Source organism: Mytilus californianus, unplaced genomic scaffold (genome assembly GCF_021869535.1).
Source record: "Mytilus californianus isolate M0D057914Y unplaced genomic scaffold, xbMytCali1.0.p SCAF_11, whole genome shotgun sequence".
In the NCBI taxonomy this organism is placed as follows: domain Eukaryota; kingdom Metazoa; phylum Mollusca; class Bivalvia; order Mytilida; family Mytilidae; genus Mytilus; species Mytilus californianus.
In genome coordinates this window covers 34,402,800-34,430,739 of record NW_026262593.1, presented here as the reverse complement: position 1 = coordinate 34,430,739, position 27,940 = coordinate 34,402,800, and the positions used below count along the sequence as shown (strand labels likewise).

General features: G+C 32.3%; 2 protein-coding genes across 3 annotated transcripts in view; one reads left to right on the top strand and one right to left on the bottom strand.

Annotated features, from left to right (window-relative positions):
- Positions 1-16,732, bottom strand: part of LOC127719952 (long-chain fatty acid transport protein 2-like) — a 28,088-nt gene extending 11,356 nt beyond the window's left edge. The window contains exons 1-9 of one of the 2 annotated variants that reach the window (XM_052226320.1): positions 16,589-16,732; positions 7,879-8,274; positions 6,594-6,704; positions 5,095-5,307; positions 3,861-4,016; positions 2,879-3,003; positions 1,973-2,164; positions 889-988; positions 429-633 (exon numbers count right to left, since the gene is read on the bottom strand). In XM_052226320.1, coding sequence (XP_052082280.1) covers positions 429-633; positions 889-988; positions 1,973-2,164; positions 2,879-3,003; positions 3,861-4,016; positions 5,095-5,307; positions 6,594-6,704; positions 7,879-8,248 — 1,472 coding nt within the window. In that variant the 5' untranslated portion in view covers positions 8,249-8,274; positions 16,589-16,732. Of the gene's footprint in view, positions 1-428; positions 634-888; positions 989-1,972; positions 2,165-2,878; positions 4,017-5,094; positions 5,308-6,593; positions 6,705-7,878; positions 8,275-16,588 lie in introns of those variants that run through there. The other variant, XM_052226321.1, reaches the window with a different exon arrangement.
- Positions 16,733-19,069: 2,337 nt separating this feature from the next.
- On the top strand, positions 19,070-21,599 carry LOC127719959 (uncharacterized). Its single transcript, XM_052226336.1, has 3 exons — positions 19,070-19,373; positions 19,657-19,946; positions 20,433-21,599. Exons 1-3 carry the CDS (start codon positions 19,330-19,332, stop codon positions 21,104-21,106), a joined length of 1,008 nt encoding a protein of 335 aa, XP_052082296.1. The 5' UTR covers positions 19,070-19,329; the 3' UTR covers positions 21,107-21,599.
- Positions 21,600-27,940: the final 6,341 nt, after the last annotated feature.

Sequence of the window (27,940 nt, the reverse complement as noted above, 5' to 3'; positions counted from 1 at the left end):
TTAATTGTATATATCAGTCTGAGTACTTTTTAACTATCATTTAGGTAAACATATTTAGACTCGTCCAATTCAGGGGAATTAGGTTTCTGCGAGTGCTTTTTGTGTACTTTTCTTATGTTTTTGACGGTTTGTAAGTCAGTAAAAGTTCAATGATTAAGTTAATATTGACATTAAAAGACCTCCGCACAAAAAGGGCTGTTCAAATCCCTTTTTGTTCGGAGTTCTTTTAATATCAATATTAACTTATCATTGAACTTTAACTATTACTTAAATCCAATCTTCTATGAAATGTTGTATATTAACAGCCATAAAAAAGGGCACTCAATTTGGGACGTCTATTTACTTTAAGTGCCCTAAATCTTTATTTCAGCTTAAAATACCAGAATAAGAAATAAATAAACAATGTAATCTTTAAGTAATATAATTACCTGAAAGTGTCTCCAACTCGGTCATGAAAATAAGCGAAGTAATCTTTATCTAGATACAATGAGTCACCAAAGTTGAAGTAAGCATCCCCTTCTTTAAACACGTTACGTACAATCTTTTTTTCTGTCATTTCCATGTTACCTTTGTATAAACCTTTTTCAACTTGATGAGAAGGAGGAATTCCACATATCAATATTCCCGGTTCACCTACATGAAAATTGGTATTACAGATATGTCATGTTAACAAAGTGTCTAGATGATGGAAACCTTTTACTAAATCTATCGGAAAATATAACAAATTCGTTTAAAGGCTGTAGTGAAGGAATAAATTGTAAGATTCAATGAGAAAGTAACTTTAATAACCTATTCTCTTTGATGGGCAACTACTTTTCAAAATATATTGGTAACGTAAATATTCAAAAATATAGCAAGCTCGAATAAAGATACGCATGTGATACCAACCTATCTGAACTTCCATACAGCGTCCTAATTTATTACGTAGTGGATTTGCTGTGACAACGTCATATTTTAGTAAATACTTGGGAGCAGGATCCAGCTTATTCTAAAATAGAATATTAATTCGATAGTTGTGTCATAAATTAGAAAATGTACAGCAAGCATACTCTATTGACAATTGCTTCAGTGCAATATAATCTCAGGATTCACAGCAATAACATAATAAATAAATGCTCCGCAATATTAAGATTCATTAGAATTAATTTAAAAACATGGCCGTTTTCACGTTGCAAAATATTTTTAGAGTGCAGAAAAACCTGTTCACCTGGAAGAGATTTAAAGCATGACAGAAACTAAATAATTAAATTTCAAATGCATGTTATTTTACATAAACAATAAAACCTTTACTAGATTTTGGTATTTCTTTTTATTTTGTTCCTACAGAAGGTCCTACTCTCCGAATAAAAAAAATGTCGTTACTCCATCTAGTTTGTTATCGGAGAATTCGATGCTGATTGCATTTTTTATTTCATTAGTTCTGTTGAATATTGTTAAAGAATGTAGAGTTAAAACAATAGATTGGAAAAAAAAATTTAAGATTTATTAACTAATTAACTAGTTCACGCCAAGGCAACCCATAAAAAGCTATTGATGCGATGGAAACAAATTAAGGCGGCAGTAGATTACTGATGTTGAATCTCGTGAATCGACTCGAGAAAACGGACTTTATACAAAAAACACGAAATAAAAATGATTTTTGGATGATATATTAAACGAGTTTCGACTGCTATAAGAGATTGGTGTAGAGTTGTGATGGGACGAATAAGTTTGTCTTATGACATACGTCAATCTTCCTCAAAATTTACCAAAAGTAATATGCCTTACATGTTACATTTTCCACATACGTTATGCATTGTGGTCCACGAACAGGTGTTCTGTATTAATACATTACCACTCGATGGACAATGGCTTTCCTTATCCGGCATCTGGGAACACACTGACTACTCTTTTTGGATAGTTGCAAGATTTTTTCATTTCAAGAAAATTATCGTATTTATTTGAAATAGTAAAATTTCTTAACAACACCTACCATTAAAGGCGAAATTCTGCCGACTGCTCCTGGTCTGTTGCAAACATTTACTAGTCCTCCTGTGGCCTCAGTTGCTCCAAAAACTTCTACGAATTTAGGTATTTTAAATCGTTTCTGCAGTTGCAGCCAGATATCCTGACGAAGCCCGTTACCAATAAAACATTTGATATTATTAGTGCCATCTTTTGGGTTCTGTAATTTTTACATATATATTCATACTCTAGTTACTTTGCAGGTTGTTAAATGCAGAAGAAGTCACTGTTTTGACGAACAAATATTGAAAAAGGTTTTATCTAATTTTCCTGCGTTTTGATTTAGTTGTGTCTTCGTGTCCTTCCAGAAGTGCATGTGCCATTCCGTAAACCAAGAACCTCGTGAGTGGTTGTCTGAATTATTGTTTTATTGAATTTAATTATTGTGTCATATCTTTGTTATTCACTGTTAAAATGATACGGTGCTTATATGATATATCAAATTTATTTCGATATCTTGTAATTTGGTAAAATACCGCCAGGTCGATGCTAGCGCTGTTAATGATTTAACTAAGGCCACGATGTTTTTACAATTCGGTAACCAGTCATTTGTCTTAAAAGGCTAACATTACATCGATGTTGAAATACTTTATACATATATACAAAATGTGTTAAATTTAAGTTTATACTCCAGATTTACAAGTAATCTTTTGCTGGTTTGTACCTTTATTTGGTCTTATTTTGGTTCATTGTTCTTCAATATTTGACAATTGTGTATGTCCAATGTTTGATTTTAAGCACTTCTGACGAGATATAAAATTTCAAAATGCGCATTTGATTTGTATTTTCGTATGATTTTGTTTTACCTAGAAGATAAGGTATGATAGCTATAGCGGGTCAAGTTATATGCATGATGTTTATGCTTAAATATTACCTCAGGTAATGCCAACATATATCTACATAATTCACCGATATACTGAACAACAGTTACATGGTATTTTCTACAATCATCCCAAAAGTGGTTGGCAGAAAACTTTTTACGTATCACTACAGTGTTACCTGAAATGTAAATTTCTGTTCACTTAAATATATATACTATTATTTTTCACTACATTCCTTCCCTACAGCATTTGTAGTATTTGATCTAAGTTTAATCGCCGTATAAAAAAGGCGAATAATAACAAGGGGAACAAGGGGAACAAGGGGAAACTCAAAACTCGAGAGAAAGTCATGGCAAAAAACGAAAAGATGACGAAACGACAAACAAGAAAAAAAACACCGAACTTTAAAAAACTTAAATTAAACAATTTAAGGTGTCTATGAAAACTCAAACAAAAATCAAATGATTCGAGCAACTGTATAAACTTCATTAAGGCATGTGTTATTGTTAATGTAAACACGTTAAAGTGCATTAGTAGTCAAATTCATATTCACCGATTTGACAATTTAGTACTATATTATAGTACTTATCAGAGTTTGTCAATGCTGTTGCATTTCTACAAATGAGACAACACATTGCTATTTCACAGCATGGTCTTGCATTACAGGACGGGTAGGACATGTAAAGCTGGATCTGCGTACCCTTCCGTAACACTTAATATCAACCCCGGCTTTTTTCTTTGGGTTCGTGTTGCTCAGTTGTTTTAGTTTTCTATGTTGTGTTTTGAATACTGCTGTCAGTCTTTGATCGTTTTCCTTTTTTTCCATGGTGTTGGCAGTTTGTTTTCTACTTATGAGTATAATAATCCCTTTGGTATCTTTCGCCTCTATTTTATAGTAATTTTGTACAGCAGTTGTTAGTCTTCAGGCTTTTGTCCATACATGTAATCTCTTTAGCGCTAGAGTTGATTAACGCTGAATAATTTTACTAGTCAAATCCGTAAATGCAAATGTTTTTTTTTTATAATATAACGAACTTATTTCGGCCCCACTTAACCATCCGGAAATACCAGCCACGTGATAAAAGGGCAAAACAGTGTACAGTACATCTTCTGGTTGCAGGTCACACAAACGCATTAATCTGGAACAAGATGCAAGCTTAAAATGTGGGATTCGTACTGCCTTTGGTAAACCTGCAAAACAAAACAAAACCTGTTTACCCATTTTGTCAAATAAGACATACTATTTCATTTCAAAGTTATGGCAACTGCGAAATGAAGACCCATTGGTGGCCTTCGGCTGTTGTCTGCTCTATGGTCGGGTTGTTGTCTCTTTGACACATTCCCCATTTCCATTCTCAATTTTAAATCAAGATCAATACACAAATTTGGTATACATATAGTGTAACACAGCATTCGAAACACGTGTAGTACGATCTCACAACTTCATGGAAAACAACCTTAACCGAAACAGTTACCTGGTCGATATACTTCAAAACATGTGTCTAAACCCTCATTTGACATATATTTTTAAAAGCTTACATCATAATGAACATGTTTACTCAGTTTCAAGTTCATGCGCTTCTTTAAATTTAAACTTGATACGGGACGGACAGGCGGACGGATGAATGCAAAAACGGACAGATACACATATCGAAAGACATAATGTCTTACTATCGTAGGTAGGGCATGTAAAGTATTACAACAGCTCGTATAACAATAAAAATATGTATAAGCATTTTTGTAAGAAGGACCGTACTACAAAACATAATAATTGTAATATCAGTTAAATTATCTATAGTTTGAAACAAGATTGAAATGTTCCATTTGTTTTTCGATCTTTAAATTCTGTGAACACAAAATGTCATGCATTCCTGCTCTTTCCAAACAAGTGCTGTATGACAATTATTTTGAAGCACAGCTGTGGATATAACCATGGAAATAGGTGTGATTTCTATAAAAGTGGGTTTATTAATTTCAGTTTCTTTAAGACTGGCACACAAGTGAAAGGTTTAATCCACCATTTTCTTCAAAAGAAAATGCCTGTACTGCTAGTAAGTCAGAAATATGACAGTTGTTTTCTATTCGTTTGATGTGTTTGAGCTTTTGATTTTGCCACTTGATAAAGGACTTTCCGTTTTGAATTTTCCTTGGAGTTCAATATTTTTGTTATTTTCCTTTACACTATTTGTATTTTATGCTAGTGAGTAATTTGGTATTGTTTTAGTTGTAGATACGTTTTGTTAAATACCATATTTTAAAATAATATAACCTGTTGTTCCGGAAGTTAAGATATAACAACCAATTGTATGCATGTCTATATGACTCCTGAAGACTTGAGAAATCTCTACTGGTGATGATGTCATCATTAACAGGTCCCATGACTGGTAATTATGTTGCCATTTTTCAGAAACCATTCCCATGACGTAGACTGGTATGTCAATTTCATTTCTAATCTCACTAATTGCTTCGTATAAATCTTCTCCTATTGAACAAATGCATTACATACAATTTCAATTCAGTGTATTCATTTAAAACAAAATGTCAAATTGAATATACAAGAATTTTTATCACAAAATATAATTCCCGATCCTCTATATTAATATTTCAAATTGATAATCTAATAAACTATTGTCAAGAACCACTATTTATCCAAGATCTTTCCCAAACCTCCTGTCTTAGCTTTTCCGAGACCAGCAAGTCTGAAAGACTTATTTGTGTTTCTGTTTAGTACTAAATTTATAATTAAGATCCATTTATTACATCGGTGATCCGTTTATTTGGAAATCGCCAATGGCAGTCAGGGTTTAAGAACATTTATTGTTCGACCTGTTAGTCAAATGCGTTTTGTTTAAATATACTTTTTCACTTTTTTGGTCTTTTGGAAAATGTTGTTTGTGCTGTATTTAGACCCCTCTAACAAGAAATTTGTTTTGCATGCACACGTATAAAAATTGCGGTTTTTATCCAACGCAATCATAGGTTTGAACGTTGTTTTCAATTTAGACTTGTTTGTATATATATATATATATATATTCATAAAATAAATAGTAAAATAAGTAAACAAGTTCAAATAATGCCTATTATTAAATGTAGACGGGATGAAGCTTATCGAAAGGAGATGGAAAGTTATTTCATAGAACGTTCCGATCAAGATTAAATCCCGAGAACTTTTAATTATGATCAATGCCGGACCGTTACAAGCCTCCTTAACGACGTCGCCCATAACGACGCTAAATCAGTTATCCTGAAGAGTCCCAATGGAAGGATGAAATCGATTGAACTGGAACTGTTAACTTGTTTACTTATTTTACTATTTATTTTATGAATATATATATCTGCACATGTGAAAATTATTTTTTACGCCTATATATGAGTCTTGTGGTCTTATGTACTGTGCATTTTTAAGTTTTGTTATGAATCTAAGGATTTATGTGTAAATATGCAAAGTGTGTAATAACTTTTACATTTTGGCAATCATTTGTGGTTAAAAGCTGATTTTTATCTTGAGTATTTTATATTGGTTGCAACGATGTATTGCATGTTGTCCTTTTTCGATTGAACCTCAGCTTACACAAATTATCATCATGTACTGTAAATTCAGAAATTATTGTTAGGTTTTTGTTCATGAGAATAATGCGACTGGGTGAGTATCGCATTTAGATACCTACGGATTACATTTGTATGTTTATTTTCAAGAAATCGAAATAATTAATCTCATTTTGCAAAAATGGACGCAATATTTCTTTTTGAATTAACAGTAACTCTCACCTTGACCAACAATGATAGCTTTTGTGTCTGTTTGTTGGATCGCATTTGACAGAGACTTTCCTCGTACATTGATGTTCAATAAGGTTACAGGAAAACCAATTTTCAGTAAACCTACATTTATAAATAATACATGTGAATAAAAGGAGATGTTGAATATATGTCAATAAGACAGCAACCAACGACACAAATTCAAAATACGTCTACAGTTCAACACATGGTCGTGAAATGCCTATAACTTGTGCCAAATTCCTCGAGTCTGGTAGAGTGAATCTCCTTATTTCTTTAATTAAGTCTATACAAAATTTTTATTTAAAGCCTATTTCTCTTACAATAAAACCTTAGGACTATAGGCAACCACACGTGAGGTTCCAAAATTTGTATATGAACCAAAAGGGGTACAGATTAGTCTTTTCTAAATATCAATCCGTCTTCTTTTAATCATTTTAGGAAAAAAAATTACATACAGGAACAAGAAAAAAAAAAAGATAAATGCATAACCCGACAGGTGTTTAAAAGATAGCCTGTGGCCCTCGAAGAAATAAACTATAATAAACAACACACTGAATACCGTACCCAAGAATGTTAACAGTGACTAGAAGCAAACTGTAAGTAGTTAATATCAAGTAACACTACGAAGCTCTGTAAATCTTCATTAAATATTGCATTTCCCGGCATTTTTCTTCACAAATTATAAGCCTGGTATCTTCGATGAGATTTTACAAACACTGGGTAGATGTCATTTCTGATGGAAGTTTGCCCTAAGGTATCACCAGCTCAGTAGGTAGCACTTTTTGATGACAAAAAAATATAATTGAAATGGTCATGATCCGTTATCTTTTTTTTTCTCCATTCATGTGGTTTTATTCGAGCGCTACTGCGAATCTTGTGTAGACGAAATGCTCGTCTTACGTTACATACAATAACGAGTTTGGCGTACAAAATGTAATCCTGGTATCTATGATGAGTTTATTTGACAGTGGTTAACAGATTTGTAGTTTAAAGACAAAGTGTAATCTACTGATCCGTCAATCAATTGTTGATTCATAAAAATTTAGATAAATATCGGAATGGTAACTGGAATATTTCTTGTAGCGGTATCAATATTTAAAATATAACATATTTATATTGAAATATAGAGAATCGAAGATTTATTTTTCATGGAAGATCTTTTCCAAAAGTATCTGAAATCTTAAATGTTACCTGACTCGATGTTTTGATTTAACTCTGCCGACATGCCATTGTGTGTTTGATGATTTATAATCTTTTTTTTAAACTTAAAAATTACCGAGGAATGTCCAAATATATTCTGCGCTGTTGTGTACAAAAATTGCAACGGCGTCGCTCCTGTTCAAATCCCACTGCATGACTATATTTGCCACTTTACACGCTTGAGAGTTGACGTATTCAAATGTGTAACACCTATCATCACATATGATATATGTTTTCTTTGGAAAGCGCGCAACTGTCGTTTCAAAATTGTCAATTACGAAGCCTTTGCTGTTTGCACTATTGCTCATGTATTTAGCAACTTTGAGATTTGTCTTCATTGATTGCAGATCATATTGTATCCAAGGAAACATTGTTTTCCATGCTACCAAGGAAAGTCCTGTCATTCCAAAAGCAGCTAGTACTGATTTTTCTCTGGCGTTTGACATGATGTGCACTCTTTGCTGTAGACGAACTGTTAAAAATAAAACGATTAGACTTTATTTCATACATGGCGGACGTATGAATACATAACGTACAATGAAGTATAAAAATGCCAAACTTTTAACCCATTTCTCTGACGTCAGTCTATTGTTCTTACAGCAGATTATTTTTCAAGAATCCACTGACCACTTCGTGAACTTATTTTATATCTTTAAACTTTTAACTTCCGATTTTTTATCCTCTCAAAAACGAAAGGCATATGAAGGGTTCGAACTCGCGCGTATTTTCTTCGTAATCAGTAGAGTCTTCAGTCTATGCATGATACCACTATACCACGAGTGCTGACATAAATCAATATTTAAATAACACTCTTAAAGCGCACAACTGTCAATACATGTCAATAAACTGTATTTCTATCTCAGAGATAAATCGCTTTTGTTATCTAATAAAATATATATACTATGTCTGGATTTGTTCATGTTCTTTTCAAATGTATGTAAATTGTTTTATTTTGGGCGTTATTTTTTAAGGAAGATAATGTTCTACATTTGAACGTTCTTGGGTATAGTTATAAAGCAGTATGGAAATATCTTAAAAAAGAGTTTATTCACGAACCAGGTTTGACTATTGGTCGATTTTCAACATCGTTATAATGAACCAATGAGTCTTTATACGATTGTGGTTATTACACACTGGTTCTAAACACTAGAGAATCAAGGAATTGTATATATTAGTACAATTCCTTGATAAAATAAACATCCATATGCCCATTACACTTGTCCGACACTTTTAACGTACAGGGACTTTTCCTTTTCATCATAGCAAATGCTTACTTATGGTTTTAGTCTTATAATGATATCGAACTATCAATATTTTTTTCTTTGTTTGATTATAAATGGTCAAAATCAGGGACTATTATACTAACGGGTCTGGAAACCGTTACGCTGTTCAGTGTAGTTATACTCAAGATCACGGTCGTTAAAACGCACGCGAGACTTGACGATACGCCATATTGTTAGTATAATAGTCCCAGTCCAAATATACATCACGTCAACATTGAACGGACTCTAATTTGAATAAAGTGTGATATATAAGCTACTACCGTAAAACTACTTCTTTGACTGTAAAACCAGAAACAAAATCATCGCCTTAAAATGAAAATGAAGTATATAATACCTCTAAGATTAAAACAATATGTTTGTCGAGAAGAAAATTACAATGAAAAATTTCAATTCGGGTACAAGGTTTGAACTTTGCACTGTTAATATCACAGTTATGTCTTTTGGTACCAACGACTAGACGATCACGGCTATGAACAGCTTGAATCATGAAAGTAAAAAATTGACATAATTATACATTGTACATCTGTAGCACGAGCAATTCCGATGGAGATTCAGAATGCGTACCACAGATAATACTAGTTTATTGACTGGTTTACGATGGATGCCAAATGTAATAACGTTAAAATAATCTAAACTTAATGAAAGGGAAACAGTTTAAACAAAATACATGTATAATTGTTCAAAAAAGATGTTAAGCAATTATTTTATTTATTTCGGAAAGCATCATTAACTGGAGCATCATGAAATTGTAATATTATGGCAACTACGCTAAATTTATGCATTCGATTTAGTACGGTCAAATTTGTTTTATCTTGATAATTTAGTACGGTTAAATTGTAGGCAATCCTTAATCAGCTGTAAAGAAGAAAAGATTGCTAAATACTATATATGTAAATTTCAAAGGTTTCTAAATTTTGGTTATTAGATTTTTTTAACTATTCAAAAAAAGATATATAAATTCTGTATAGTTATATATGTCTTTTTGAATAAATCATAAATACCAAAATCTATATAATTTAAATACTTTGTAATGATAAAACTTTAAATGAAATATAAATTTACAAGTATGAAATCTGGTAAAAAAAAGGGAGCTAACAATCATTTAAGTTATATTAAACTTATGTTAACTTAAATATAGACGTGAACCGTGTGGATATAATCATTTCCAGCTATTGTAGAATAAAAAAGACAGAAAAAGAAATTATTTTTATGAAATTCCGTTGATTCATTGTCAAAACATAAAACAGACAGTCTTTTTACTAGAAATGGGTTAAGCTAGAGAATTGATAAGAAGTAGTGGATTCGGAAACGATAATCAGCATGCAACTAAAGTCGCTCGTTGATTATCGTTTACGAATCCAATACTTCTTATCAATTCTCTACTACGTAATCTTCGAATGTATTAGTCTTGACAAAAGGGGTACCTTGTCTGTTAACTTCTGGTCTTTGTCAGAAATGGACAACCGCTTTCGAAATATTGATCGACCGAGTACACTTTTTTAAATATCCAGACCAATCTGATTGAAGTACACATCATTTTTCTATTCTGATAATCAATGCAACTGCGAATGAAATGACAACCTTCAAATTTTAGAAAGTGTGTATACATAATTACGACATAAACCAGAGATAACCCTAAAACAGAACGTAGAAAAAAGGACTGTCAAATCATTGTTAACAGAGCGTGGACACAGGATCAAGATATATTTATTTCAATCAGAATGTTAGTTTCGAATTTCCGACATAGTTCAATTAAATAAACTAGCTTACATCCCAGCTCCTTTGGTCTACCAGGGGTGATCTGAGCCGGATCATCCCTACCAGATCACCCCAGCTTGAGTTTCTTTGTTTTGTAACATTTTGGCGGGAATGCCTAATCCACAATAAAACTTAGAATTATTTATTGAGAAAAGACACACTTTCAAACTTTATGTAGAAAAAATCCATTGTCTATGCTGGGAATCAAACTCAAGACCTTTAGCATATCATCCCACGACACATACCCCTAGATCAGGACGACTGGATACCAACTCTCAGTAATTTAACATATTTAAAGGAAGCAAGATATTTTCATAAGTGGGGCGAGTTGGCAGACCTTTTTCAGTGGGATTTTTAACTCTTTTCATAAATAAGGCGAGTTGTCAGACTGATTGTTCAATGGCATTTTACCCTTATTCATAAGTGGGGTGAGTTGTTAAACAAGAGTGTGGGGCGATTTTTATAGAAAGTGGCGATTTAGTGTGGGCCAATTGGCCAATGGGGCGAGTTGACATGGTTTCATATTTAAACTTCGTTCGAGGGACATAAAGGGTATATATTATATAGTAATATATAAAGTATATTATAATAGTTGTGTGGCGTTCTCAACTAGATTTTATGAATTGTAAATGGTTTTTCGTCTAATCTAAAACAGCTGGGATGTAAAATAGTTATCCCATTCGGACTTGGTGTGTCAGTGTAAGATCACCCTCTGGCCTCCGACTGTCGGGGTGATCTTACACTGACACACCGCGTCCTCATGGGATAACTTTTACTTATTATTGACGACCTTCCTTGATCATTCAAGGCTCAAAGCATTGTTATACGATATAATAAAGTGAAAATACCTGAAACAAATTAATAACAGTTACTGTAAGTCTGAAACAAAACACCACCATGTCAAAAAAAAAAGGACGAAAAGAATACCAACAGTCAACAAAACACTTCAAGGAAACAAAAGATTAAGCAACACGAACCATACAGGTTGAAAACTCAAGTATCCTTTTTATTGTCGACTTGCTTCCTCGTTTATATTTAATAAAACTCATTGGGAGCGTCTGAAAACAATGAGAAGAAGCTATATATGTGGTGTCCAACCCATCGAGTTTGAAATGCAACAGATACAATTAAATATTCTTCATACCTTGACTTTTATTTGAAAATTGACAATGATGATCGATTGATAAACTTTATGACATAAAAATTAAAATAACAAAACTACTGAACTCCAAGGAAAATTCAAAACGGAAAGTCCTTTATCAAATGGCTAAATCAAACGCTCAAACACATCAAACGAATGGAAAACAACTGTCATATTTCTGACTTGGTACAGGCATTTCCTTATGTAGAAAATGGTGGATTAAACCTGGTTGTATAGCTAGTTAAACCTCTCACTTGTATGACAGTTGCATAGATGATTGCAATTTTTCCATTTTGAATTTTCCATTTCTCTGTAGCAACATTTTCAGAAGCGCCTATGTATATGGCATATATCTCCAATCTCTAACTTGATACAAGATTTCAGGGCTATCGTTTCCTGTCATGGTATTTTTAAAAGATTATTGCTCATGCTAATATATGCTATTGGATAAAGGGTTTGATGAGATAAAGCTGGCTGAAATTATCTCTACGGAAGTTTTACGGACATCATGATGATTAATTGACCGTAAAAGTATATATGAATGATGCCAATACTATATGAATTTACTATTTTCACCTATTTTGAAAATTTTATAGTTCATAACAATGTCTCACTCTTTCTTATGTATGTGTTTGTTTTTTCTATTTTGTAATTCTTTGTTTGTTATATTTCAATGTATTTTATGATGGCTCCAGGGAAGATTAGTTTTGTAGCTAACTGTTTAACCCTCTTAGATTAAAGAATTATTATCATAATTGCGTTTCAAAGATATCTGTGACCACGGATACGTTCTTTAACAAAAGCATCACTAGACACAAAAACACATCGAACGCCACTAGTGGCCCAGGAAATGATTACCTTTTTAAAGCACTGGCCTGACCATGCACCATATTTGGAGGGAAAGTGTTGCTGAATCTAGTTATTTGTGTAGTGATTTTGGATAGTTATTTTTCGGCTTATAGAAGTTATTGAACATACATAACAAAATAATTTTTTGCAATTTTTTATTTCGGTTTTTGCCCATTTTCTTAAAAATTATAAACAAACTTCAAACAGAAAACATGTTTCACAAGACAAGATTGAAAATAATGTCTGTTTGACCATTATTCTAGGTTGACTTCTTAAGCAAGTGTCTGTCCTTAAAGAACATTTGATATAAATCAATTTGGTGGAGTTCAGTCTTTCGTTTTCTTTGTTGTGTTTTGTGTATTGTTGTTTGTCGTTTGGTCGTTTTTCGTGTTTTTCCATGACATTGTCAATATAAATAAGAAGATTTGGGATGAGTGCCAATGAGACAACTCTCCATCCAAGTCACAATTTGTAAAAAGTTAACAATTAGAGGTCAAAGTACGGCCTTCAACACGGAGCCGTGGCTCACACTGAACAGCAAGCTATAAAGGGCCCCAAAATGACTAGTGTAAAACAATATAAACAGGAAAACCAACGGTCTAATCTAAATAAAAAACGAGAAACACCTAAGAACCACACCAACAAACACTGAACAACAGGTTCCTGACTCAGTTTGGTTTCGACTTATGCGTTTGAGTATCTTTCGCCTCTATTTTTTAACATGTCTATCTCTTATCATCTTGAATAATATTCGGACGCACGAAATTTGTAAAGTCTTTACTTCATAGAATTGAAAAAAAGTCATATGACATAGATATTTAATGGATGTCTTATTGGGGTTGTTTCCCATTTTTGACTTTTGCTTTTATTTGAAAGTATACGAGATATATAAAAAAAATAAAAAGACCAATGATGATCAAAACAAATTTTACAATTAGGTCATCGTAACTCAAATGACAAGAGCAACACAGGTCAAACATTATGAAAATCATTAATCGACCTCTCACTAGAGTTAATACCCATTTTTTTTTAAAATTATATATGAAACTGTAAACAGAAATAATGAATTTGGATTTGATATTCCCTAGGGTTTGATAGAGTTAAGCGATTCAAGATCCTATGAGATTGGTTTTTTTTCAGTTTTGCAATGCATAAATGGATATTGCAAGTCAGTATCAAATGAATGCAAATCGTTTTTTATGTGATCTTTAAAGTGTGATTACCAGATATTTACTTTCTCTAGTCAGTTTTCATTTCAAAATAACATGTCATTTATTTAATGTGTTTCTCCTTTATTTTTCTGTTGTCATTAGTGTTTTATGGTCCATCGATGTTGTATCCTGTTCATGACAACTTCATACTTTATTTGACCTTTTCATTTTTTTTTATCTAGCGTTCTTATAAGTGTTTGTAGACGAAACGTGCGTCTGGGGTACAAATTTACAAGCCCGGTTTCTTTGGTTAGTTTTTGTTTTTTTTTTTTATCTCTACCTGTCGTTAATTTATTGTTATAGTCATTATCACTGAACTAGTATATATATTTGTTTAGGGGCCAGCTGAAGGACGCCTCCGGGTGCGGGAATTTCTCGCTGCATTGAAGACCTGTTGGTGACCTTCTGCTGTTGTCTGTTCTATGGTCGGGTTGTTGTCTCTTTGACACATTCCCCATTTCCATTCTCAATTTTATACATATTGCAAACGGTTGTATTGACATTGATCTTGTTATCGTGTATATTTACACATTTACAGTTCTAAATATAACCATATATCGCACAAGGTTAATGTAACTATGTTACAAAAATATCACACAAGGTTTACCTAACATTAAGTAAACGAACATGATATGATCCTTGTTGTTGATTTAACTAAAAAGATATTTGGTATTCAATGCATACTTGTATTTTGTAACGCCCACTTTGACCCATGGCCAGTTACGGTAAAAATCAATTCGATGTCAGTCACTAGTGCTTTATATTTGTTATATTTATACTTTGCCACCAAAACCATTCGTGCTGAGACGGCGTAAAGCAAACACCAATTACCCAATCAATCTAAAAACCATTTGTGCTGAGACGGCGTAAAGCAAACACCAATTACCCAATCAATCAAAACCATTTGTGCTGAGACGGCGTAAAGCAAACACCAATTAACCAATCAATCAAAACCATTTGTGCTGAGACGGCGTAAAGCAAACACCAATTAACCAATCAATCAAAACCATTTGTGCTGAGACGGCGTAAAGCAAACACCAATTAACCAATCAATCAAAACCATTTATTGGAATAGTATTTGAGAATTAACGAAATAAACTTAAATACGAATATTGCTTTTATTTATCTGTAAGTTTTGTATAGTTGCTAACTTCTATGTCATGTGGTTTCTGTTGAAAAGTTGTCTCATTGGCAATCAAAACACAGCATCTCATTTTAATATTCATTACTGAAACAAAATAAACATATAACTACGTTTCACGAATTAAAATCTATTATTTTCAAAATTGTTGTTATGCATATATGAGTCGTTAGGTTATTTTCTCGTTGATGTGTACTTCCCATCTTTCGAAAAACGTTACCATGATTACGTTTCTCCCTCTTGGTGTCCAAACTTTTCTTTCTTTACTGACAGTTATTATCAACGAATGACAACAAGTATGAAAATAATCGATTTTAATTCATGAAAACGTAGTAATGTGTTTATAGATATAAGAAGATGTGGTATGAGTGCCAATGAGACAACTCTCCATCCAAGTCAAAATTTATAAAAGTAAACCATTGTAGGTCAAAGTACGGTCTTCAACACGGAGCCTTGGCTCACACCGAACAGCAAGCTATAAAGGGTCCTAAAAATTACTAGTGCAAAACCATTCATACGGGAAAACCAACGGTCCAATCTATATAAAAAACGAGAAACGAGAAACACCAATGAACCACATCAACAAACGACAACCACTGAACACCAGATTCCCGACCCAGGACAGGCGCAAACAACCGCAGCGGGTTTAAACGTTTGTTTGTATTGTTTCAGTGATAAATATTAAAATAAGAAGTCAACACAAGATCTTCAAAAAAGACACAGAAAAGCGCTATAACGGCAATACACGTAGTTATTAAACCAAAAACAAAGATCTACCTTCAGTATGTGGAATGATAATAATAAGATTAAGGATAATAATAAAATAAATATGTCCGAGGTAGCAGGTTATAAGTAATGCGTTTAGAACCATTCTGATTTGTTCTAAACAAAATGCATCACTATCAATAACAATTCACAAGTCGTTCTAGATAACTTCAAGAGGGGAGGGGCCTAAAAAATAATTATGATCCCCAATTTGATGAAAAAATATATTGTGGTCAAGCAGATGGCAAAAGAAAACATTCTGAATCCGGATTTTCCCCATACCTTACAGTGTTAAATTTTGAAAAAAATAATTTAATTGAAAGCGTCGAAAACCTATTTTCTGACTCAGACAAAAAAACCATAACACCCCCCCCCCCCCCCCCCCTCTTTTGAAGTTAAATGGTTGCCCCTAAACTTAATCCAGAAAAACACTTAGTTTACGATGGATTCCGTGTGTTTGTCTGTCTAAGTATACAGTGCAAACCAATTAATTCAATAACATACATGGCTCTTTCGCTCTCATTTATTTTCTATGATTGTGTAAATCTATATTCATGTGTGTTTTTGTACATGTATGTGTGTGTGTTCACGTGAACATTAAATGCAGCAAATAACGCAACTCAAAAGAAATAACTTACCACCACAACTTGATTGTATATATATCCAGGTGCAAATGTGCAATATATGTATTATGTAATGTTGTGTTATCTATAAAGCACTATATTCACTGTTTGGCCTACATAGGTTTTACCATGTTATCAACCAGAGCATCTTATATAGAAATAAGAAGATGTGGTAAAACACGTATTCACTTACAGTTGAAAGTCAAAAATCAAAAAAATATAATATGATCAAATGTATATAACCAGAATTGTGACATAGAATGCTATGACGCGAGGACATCAAACTAAAATAAGTGAATGACCTTTCTCATTATCGATTTTGATTGTGTTGTCCTATTAAACACCTACATTTGTCGTTGGAGGGGTAAATAACTCCAATTATGAAGCAAAACAACGTAGACTGTGCGAAGAAAGGGGTTGGTTAATACGTTTCCGTTCAATGCACTTTCGATCCATTTATACATAACAATGTGTATATTGTAATGACCGTTCGTTTTTATGCAATTAAAAAAAAAGTACGATCCTCTTCCTTAACAAGATTCATGGTCCATATACGATTTAATGTCCAACATGTCCAAAAATTTTAAATTATCCAGAGTTAGATACCTTTTGCTGATGATATTGAAATATAACAGTGAAAAATACATATAATTGATAAATTGAAAATGGCACGGTTTGTTTGTTAATTATTTTGGAAATTCTTTGTATAAAGCGTATTCGCACGCCGTAGTTTGACCAAAAGTAGCAGAATAATCAGAAATGATGGTGGACACTAAACGGCAGATGCGGCAGAAGCCTTTTGAATATGTCATCATTCATTGAACTGAACAATGGGTGTGAATGAATGAAACCTTACTGATTGCATTAATAGATTTTATTACTTTCGACCGTCATGTATTTAACAGTATAATCAACGACAACAACCAGATTAAAACCTGACGAAAATCTCAAACGCTCTTAATAATTCAGACTATTAATAACAATTGACGTCAATGATGGGTATTGTCATTTGTTAAACTGTCGTTCTTAAAACCTGAGTTTCTACTGTTAAGTGAAACCATGGTGGGTTGGTAGAAAATCTAAACACACTGGTTAAATCTCCCAACGAGCGTTTTATCTCGAAAATGGGACGAAAAATATCATACAATGCTGTCAAAGATTAACAGGTAAGAAATGTTCCTTTTCATAAGATTTTAATTGTTAGAGTATGAATATAAAACTGTTTCTTTCAATTTGTTTAACGAACCATTGCAATCCTGTTGCCTAAGACTCCAAACACAAAAACGAAAACGGTTCTTCCATAAGGGTTTCGACTGTAAATTGTTAAAAAAAATTTATATGCGGCTATAAGAATTTATGTGAATGAAAAACAATATTTAAACTTTTTCACTTTTCATACCTACTTGATAATTGATTTTTACATGATTGATTCAGAATGTTAATTATATAAAGCAAATACCAATTACACATGTTGCATGCATGTCAATCAAAGTGAGCGTAATGAAAAAATAGCAATTGTCCTAAAAAACTGTGATATTTTGTGTGATAAGAAATTGAAACTATTAAAGTATACAGCCATAGGATATATTAACACTCTTCCTTATTCTGTGTCGCAGGATATGTATATTTTGTACTTTTTTCAGATTTCTGATAGGTGTTTGTATACAATTTATTCTAGACATTCCTACAATTAAAATTGATATCTTTATTCTTTGTGAAGGAGACCTTTCAATAAACAATGATAAATCTATTGGAAAAAAATAACCTTAGATATACAGAATTTAACATGATTTACTGTATCATGTGTATGTAAGTTGGAAATCAAAATCCTCCAATGAGTTGTTGTTTTCATAAAGGTACGAACAAGACTCTAATGTACAAACAGACATTTTAATCCCTTAATGCTGATACATATGCCATAATTAAAAATTGATCGAACTCATCATGGCTAAACACAGAATGTGTAGTTTTAATTTTCCTTTGAAAAATAATCGTATTCAGGTAAATTACATATCACACAAAGTCATGTGGTTTATATTTAGTCGAAATGTGAGTTATTTTAATACTGAAATTTAAATATCTTTATTGGACTGAAACTAATGCGTAGACTTTAATACATGTCACACAAAACAATATTGTTCACCAAAGTTGATTTCACCCTAATCTAAAAAAATAAATATAACGTTCAACAACCAGTATTCCACAAAATAATCAAACATAACAACTATAGAATACATTTCACATTAAACCATTTCTTATGATCAACGTTGACCTGTCACCTGATTCTGAAAATAATCAATACGTTCGACAGCCAGTATTGCACAACAAAATCAACCATAACGACCATAAAATACAATGTTGACATTTCACCTGATTCTAAAAATAATCATTACGTTCGACAGCCATGTACTGCGCAACATAATCAACCATTACAATCATTAAATACCTTTTACATTTCTAATGATAGAATTGATCTTGCATATTATTCTAAAAATAACCATTACGTCCGACAGGTATTTCTTGCACAACAACTTCAACAACAACCATGTGACTAAATGATTAAAAACTATAAGCGCATGTTCAACCAAACGACTTAGTAATACAAAATTAGGAAATGACGTCGATGGTTGGTATTGTCATTGGTTGAATTATTGTTCACAATGACTTTGATTGGTTAATATTAAGAGAAACCCTGGTTGTTTGATTTAAAGCCGAACCCAAAGGCGAAATCACCCACAGCGCGTTTTATCTTGAAAATGGGACGGAATAGAACTCATCCAATGCTATCGAAGATTAACAGGTAAGAAGTTCTTCCTCTTTAAAAGACTTTTATGTTTCCATCATGATGAATATGACATAAGTCCTGCCTTGCAATTGATATTGCTTTGATAAAATTAAAAGACAAGTGTAATATGTTTACAATCTTTTCCTTTACAGAACGGCCTTTAGTATATTCAGTATGACGGTAGAATATTAAAATATTTGTGTCAATTATCTATGCTTTGGTAGTGGTATATGGTATATGTATATTTATTAGGTATTATATATCATACAAAATAATTATTGTCCTTTTTTATATAAAGGGACAGTTTACTAAAGGAATTAGAAAATAACGGTTATGCGATCATACCTAATGCTGCAGAAAGATGTGATGAGAAATTTTTGAAATACCAAGAATGGTTGGCAGGCTTCAAAGAAACTGGGAATTCCATTCAATGTGATGATTACGTCATAAATAAATATCGCATCAGCCATTCTGAAGCTTCATGGGGTATACGTGGTCAAGTCAGACAGTTATTTGGTCTTGTTTGGGAAACTGATAAACTTTTGACCAGTGTAGAAGGAGTTATTTTATTCAACCCGCCAGAAAAAGGTGTGTAGTGTGGGTCTAAAACTTACTTTCAAATCTGTTGTTATGTGCGCCAATCGCATCAATCCTTATAGTTTTGTCAAGAGCTGTTATGTTCGGTGGATCTATGCACAATAGTTACTATTCCACCACATACATTTGTGTTGGTAGCATTTGATCGACTACATTGTGTCCAAAACAAACATAGCAAAATTTACTTTTTAGTCACGGTTTTATGTCGGGTAATATATATTTTGTTACATCTTTGTTGTTTTGAAATAAAAATTTTGAAGTGATCTTAATCTCAAATATATCAATTAGCACAAAAAACTCATAATAACACTTCAATCCACAAATAAAATACGTACAAAACATTATGCGCACTAGTATATTATCGCATGCTTGCATTGTTTCGTCAAAACATAGTATTACTTAGTTGTATTGTTTTATTGTGTTAGAATTTTGTCATCTTCACTGTTCTATTAACTTTATATCTATAAATAATTTTAGGTGAAGGTGATTTCCGTACCCCGGATGCTTGTAATTTACACTTGGAACAAGGTGTTCGTCGGCAAGGCTTACATGCATATCGAGGTGCAGTTTATCTTGAGGAATCAACCGACGAAGATTTCTGCTTTCGTGTGTTGACAGAATCACACAAACATCATTCAGAATTCTTTGACGATTTTCCTCGAGCTGCGTCCAAATCCAAGAAAACTGAGTCTCTTAAACTGACAAAGAATAAAAGAACATGGTATTTTAACAAAGGCTGCAACCTTGTCAGTGTATCGGTTCCTAAAGGTGGATTGCTCTTGTGGGATGCAAGGATGGTTTTCGACTTTGTGCTCCCAGAATGCGGCAGGAAAAATATTGACCGATGGGCCGCCATCACGTTAGTTACCATGACACCAGCTTTGTGGGCAGATAAGGATGATCTTGAATTGAAGCAAAAAGTCTTCAAGGACTTGTCCACGACGACACATTGGGCATCCCAAGGTCAGAAGGTTATATCGGAAAGGAGACCAGTCAAAAGAAATGCCTTGGGTGACATAGTTGAAAATGTTGCGGTGAAGTTTCCAACGGCAACTGCCTTGTGGTATCCATGTCAAAAGCTAATGGGGATGATGGAGTATGATTTTGAAAATACTGAAGAAAATGGACCTCTCCCTCCTGCATGGATATAACTGTGTATACCCATACCTGTACATATAGAATATGTTGTCGGACTTAGTTTTTAATTCAAAAATTCTTTATATGCAATTTGGTTGGTTTGTTGTTTGAATATTTGAAATATCGGTATTTTTGGAACAAATACAAAATTCTTATGATCTGTGCTGTTTCATAATTATAGATCTTATTGAATAAAACAAATGAAGAAAGCTCCAAGCCATTACTTGTTTGCATTTTTCAATTATATCCATGTAAAGATGGCTTTAAAATTAATCATTAATGGTTATTCGCAACGTTGTTTCTTGGCAAGATATATATGTATGTGTCAACGAAATATAAACGAATTCTTTGACTGACTATAGAGGGTTTTTGGCTCTTTATGTGTCTTTTAATTCAAATATATATATATACATATATTTGCACCTCATGTTTGCGGTATACCATCTTTTCCGCAAGTTTATTGTTTTCTGTTTGGTATTAAATTAATAATAAAGATCCATTTTGTTACATCTTGTGATCCGTTTATTTTGCAATCGCCAATGGCAGTCAGCAGGGTTTAAGAACATCCGTTGTTCGACCTGTTAGTCAAATGCGTCTTGTTTGAATATACCTTTTCACTTTTTTGATCTTTGGGAAAATGTTGTTTGTGCTGTATTCAGACCCCTCTACCAAGAAATTTGTTTTGCATGCACACGTATAAAAATTGCGGTTTTTATCCAACGCAATCATAGGTTTGAACGTTGTTTTCAATTTAGACTTATATATATATATATATATATAGGCCTTCCGAATACCGTTTCGATTCCTAACATCACTGAAGAGACATTAATTGTCGAAATCCAAATATGGTGTACAAATTTTTGCACCTTATGTTTGCGGTATACCATCTTTTCCGCAAGTTTATTATTTTCTGTTTGGTATTAAATTATCAATAAAGATCGGTTTTGTTACATCTTGTGATCCGTTTATTTGGCAATCGTCAATGACAGTCAGCAGGGTTTAAGAACATCCGTTGTTCGACCTGTTAGTCAAATGCGTTTTGTTTAAATATACTTTTTCACTTTTTTGGTTTTTTGGAAAATATTGTTTGTGCTGTATTTAGACCACTCTAACAAAAATTTATTTTCCATGCACAAGTATAAAAATTGTGGTTTTTATCCAACGCAATCATAGGTTTGAACGTTGTTTTCAATTTAGACTTACTTATATATATATATTGCTTTCAACACTTGTTGCTTTGAATATTATGTTGAACGTGAATGAGGTAGCCAAAAGAGGGCAACATACAAACTTTAACAATAAATATATATATACAATCTGTACAATAGTTTGCTTTAATGCAAAGGAATGTAGCTCACTAATAAATGAAAATACTTATTTCATTCATAATTAATACATACAAAGACTCAAACATAATAAAACCCTTTTAGTTTGGAAATTAACTCTAATCCGCATTTCTGCAAGGGGCAGTATAGAATTAGAGATTAAAGATCTTCAAAGGTACCAGGCTTATTGTTTGGTACGTCAGGTGCGCGTTTCGTCTACATCATACACATGAGGGACGCTCGAATCAAAACAGTTGGAAGCCCCAATCAAATACGAGGTTGAAGAGTATTAATCACCAAAACTTCCAAACCAAAACTTCCAAAAAGTGTCAAATACGGCTTAAGCAATCTATGCCGTACGGTGATCTATATCTATTAACTTCTATATGTCATTTTGTCTCTGGTGGAGAGTAAAATTGTTTCATTGGCAATCATACGACATCTTCATATTTTTATATATACCTCGGAATAGAAACACTTTGTTTTTTTAATAATTCAAAATTTATAAAAATAAAATGAACACATTTCAATAATATTTCATGTCAACACAAAAGTGCTGACTGCTGGACTGATGATATTCTCGGCGAAGAATCGTCCACTGGCAATGGCAACGACCCAGTGGTTGTATAAACTCATCAGATACCAATCTTATTACTTGGTTCACCAGACTCGCGCTTTGTCTACTGTAACATCAGACTCACCAGTGTTGCTTAATAACATCTTTTACATTAACAAAAAGCAACAGATAATGCACTGAAAAAAGACAACAGCCATGTATATATGGCGATAAGCTGAGTTGAAAATGATTGAAGGAAAAGATCGGGACACAAACTACATAGTGAATATTAAACAGTGTAATGCCTAGTTTTCATATGTATGGTCTGTCAGGTATAAATCTTGTCAACTAAGTTACATACTATCATTGACCTAAACTTTAACATATCGGTTGAGGTTTAATACATTTAAATTAATCTGGAGTTTCCATAACATATAAAAAGGAGATACGACATGAGTGCCAATGAGACAACAGTATTATAATTTCCGCCAAAGAACAATGGAAGATGGTGTAAACAATTATAGAGCACCATACGGCATTCGAAAGTGAGAAAATCCATACAATATACCGAAGTGACAAACTGTAAAACAATACAAAAGAGAAAAAAAACGGCCTGGTTTATTTAAAACAATAAATGAAAAACAGGCAAATATTGAATGTGGATGGTTCAACTTGTGTTTGCGCGCTCAATCCTCCACTTAACTTGGGACAGTGGTGTAACAGAACAACATAAGAGCAAACTATGAACATCCATTCGAAACGACATGACTCATCAGACCGGCACTAACATCCACGAGATACGCTTATAAAGATTGTGTAATACCATAAACGTGCTAATTTACATTATTTCTCATATAGAATTTATAATTTTAGTTCAAAATGATAGATCTGTCATTCAGGAAAACGACTTTTGAGTTCAATAGAATCTAACAATTTGCTGTCAAATTGATTGAAAAATGTATGTTCTAGCAGTTCCATTTATTTGGACGATTTTTTTTTATCTTGACTGCAATATTCATTTTTCATGAAAATAAAAATTGTCGTCGTTCACAAATAAATTGTATTAAAAAAGATATATTAATTTTTGTAATTAGTATTTGTATGTGTATGATTGTGTATTATACGTGGGGGCATAAGATTTTTGTTTACTAAAAAAAAATCACAATTGACATTTCAAGTTAAGCGAACAATGCATTGGAGTGAACCCATTTTGTCTATGTTTTTAATCATGTTAATAACACAGAACTATTTGCAGACGTTTATAAATGAATAGATATAACACGACAAAACAAAAACAAAAAACAAAATAAAACGAAAATATAGATTAAGTGCAAATAAATAAGGTCTCAGACTACGGGTAATGTGATACCAATATTTAAGAACAAGGAGTGCAAATTAGATCCAAAAAATTATAGACCGATAACTTTATTGTCGTGCTTGGGGAAAATATTTACATGTATTCTTAATGACAGGTTGGGTTTTTTCGTTAATTGAATATATTAAATGAAAATCAAGCCGGCTGCCGATATGGTTACTCTACTACGGATCATAGTTTTTCTTTATATGCACTTTTTGAACTTCTCAGTGTTAAAAAGAAAAAGCTTTTTTGCGCTTTTGTAGATTTTGAAAAGGCCTTTGATTTTGTACACCGTAATTCTTTATTATATAAACTCCTTTTGAGTAATGTAAAAGGAAAGTTTCTTAGAGTTGTTAAAAATATGTATGATGATGTTAAATCACGTATTGTACATAATCCATAATTTATCTGACATGTTTGCTAGTGAAATTGGTGTTAGACAAGGGGAAAATCTTTCTCCTTTGTTATTCTCTTTATATTTGAACGATTTGTAGCAGTATTTAGAAAATGTTAACATTAGTGGTGTACAATCTTTAACATTGGATATAGAAAATGAACTAATAAATATATACCTTAAACTGTTTGTATTATTATATTCCGATGATACTATTTTACTTGCTGAATCAAGTTCAGATTTACAGTTACTTTTATATAATTTTTCACAGTATTGTAATAATTGGAAATTAAGAATCAATGTTAGCAAAACCAAAGTGATGGTTTTTACAAGAGGAAGAATATCAAATAATTTGAAGTTTTATATAAAAAGAAGAAATAGAGATAGTTAAACATTATAAATACCTTGGTGTTATTTTCTCTAGAAATGCATCTTTTTCGAAACTAGGAAATATTTACGAGACCAAGCATCTAAAGCTATGTACAGTGTTATCAAGAAGAGCAGATTAAACCACTTATCGATTGAATACCAACTTAATATGTTTGATAAAGCTGTTGTACCCATTCTTCTATACGAGGCTGAAATTTGGGGATACGAAAATTTTGATATACTTGAGTGAGTGCATTTGAAATTCTGTAAGGGAATTTAGCACATTTTAAAACTTAAAAACTCGACTCCAAGTTTTATGATTTATGGAGAACTTGGGAGATACCCTATTTCTTTATATGCTAAACTACGAATGATCAACTTTTGGTGTCGCCTTCTTGATAATACAAATGAAGATAAATTATCCAGTATACTTTATAAACTATTATACATTAATTGTAACAATTATGGTATTGGAAATAAATGGATGTTATTTATTAAGAAAATATTTGATGAATGTGGCATGTCAAATGTATGGCATTGCCAAGATCCATTTAACAAAAAATGGATAAAATTAAGTATTGAGCAAAAGCTAAAAGTCCAATTTCGACAAGACTGGTTTGCAGATTTACATCAATCCTCGAAAAGTTTATGTTTTAGAATTTACAAGACCGAATTTAAATTTGAAAAATATTTATCGATTTTGCCTTTTAATTTTTTATATACTTTGTGTAAAAATTTAGATGCGGAAATCATCGTCTGCAGCTCTACAGATATTGGCGATGAATTTCACTACATAATGTCATGCAATTATTTCAACATATATTATTTTACCACATTATTGTAACAAAAATGCTAACATTATTAAATTTAATCAAATATTCTCATCTGAAAATGTTGTTGAACTAGAAAAATTGTGTAGATTTATACGATACATATCAGTGAAAGTCTGTCCTCCTGGTTAGAGGAACTGTAATATTATTATATTGTTATTTATTTTCACACATGCGAAACAAAATATGTATTATATATGAACTGTTATTTTCTCTGTAACTATGTACTAGTTTATGAGAATAAAATCATTCATTCATTCGGATGATAAGATTTTCCTTACTTTTTAGGTTAATATATATATTTATCTAAAAACTACCCCTTTACAACGTGGGCACATGCGGACGGGGTATCCACAAAATAATGCGTCTAACAGCATATGCAATGAATATATACAGACAAGTAAAAAATATTCATATGTCATTTTCAGAGTTGAAAATTGGTCCATTATAAAATAAGACAGCTTACATAAAAGAAATACACATTATCTACAATATAAAAAAATTTATAAAAAAGTTAAAGACATCTAACTGCAACAAATAGAACAATGTGGAACTATTTTTTACATATGCATATTCATTCAATGTTTAAAATAAATCATATTTGAAGACTGAGACAGTATATTTATAGTATGAAAGATCATTATAAAAAGACTCGGAACGTAAATTTGAATGGACTAGATGAAAGTGGTAATGTCGTTATACCACTGAAATGCAATTCCCTCATCTTATCTTGTTATCGCGATCAGAGACATATAATACAATTTGAATATGTCTCTGTCGCAATGAATATTTTCCTCGAGTTCAAAATTTCAAACTCATGGAAAATCTTTGAAACATTGGAATTTACTTATACAATCATGCAAGATTGGACATTTTGAAAGTGCATGGAACAGTTGTCTCCAATGTAAACTGATCTTCGAGCTGCTGTGAGAAACAAGAAACTTCTCGCCAATGTAGAAGGCGTTGTAGTTGGCAAGTCCGGTTAAAAAGGTTAAATATTCAAAGTATGATAGCTGATTATTCATTAATACATGTTGTATCCATAATATTGAGTCCGATTGTGTACATGATAAAGTTATCTACGGTTTTCATATATGTTATTCATATGTGCTATTTAAAACATAGATTTATATACAGTCATAATAATATTATTCTAAACGTTGTTGTAAACTTTAGTATTCTGAGTATCATATGTCTTGAATTAACCTTTGTCAAAATGGTCAAGACAGTACTCTGATTCATTAAGTTTCTCGTCCCTTAAAGAAGCCAGTATACATTGGTATTGTTCAAATTGAAAGGATGATTCTTTAACCTTTTTAGAACATTCACGGTGTACAAAAAAAAATAGATGCAAGTTTTTGTTAAAAATATACATAACGAATGCTGATGTGTCCCTCACATGTATAAAAATATCTACCGTTCATATTAAATACAAATTTTATTTACTAATCACAGTGTCCGTATTATGGCAGAATAATTACAGTTTAATTATGACTACAAGACAAAACATCCAATACTAAGCATGCTATCAATAATTTAGTTGATTAAAACTTGAAATCAACATAATTATATCCATTTATTAAAGAAAATAAATGCTTAATTCTGTTCACGGTATCGACTTACTATGTGGACCAGCCTCAGGCATTAAGATAAGTGTTGACTTATATGGTCTAGTTATCTTTCTATTAAAGGATATCTTTTTTTATTTTATTTAATTAACATGGTATTCTTTCTTTTCATGATCAGACCATGACAGTAACATATTTACTTTTCTATGGTCTCAACTAAAAATATGGGCGTGAGCATTTACTTGATTTTTTTTTTTTTTTTTAAATCAATAACCTGAATATGGGAGTGATAACTGTTTGTTTATTTACAATGTTCAAGCTGATAGAATCATGTGCAAAACAGTGTAGCCGAGACCATTGATTGGCGCGCTAAAATATCCCATTGACTGGGTCAGATTAGGTGAACGTTCGTCTGTAACGCCCACAACTCACGACGTATTTATTATAGA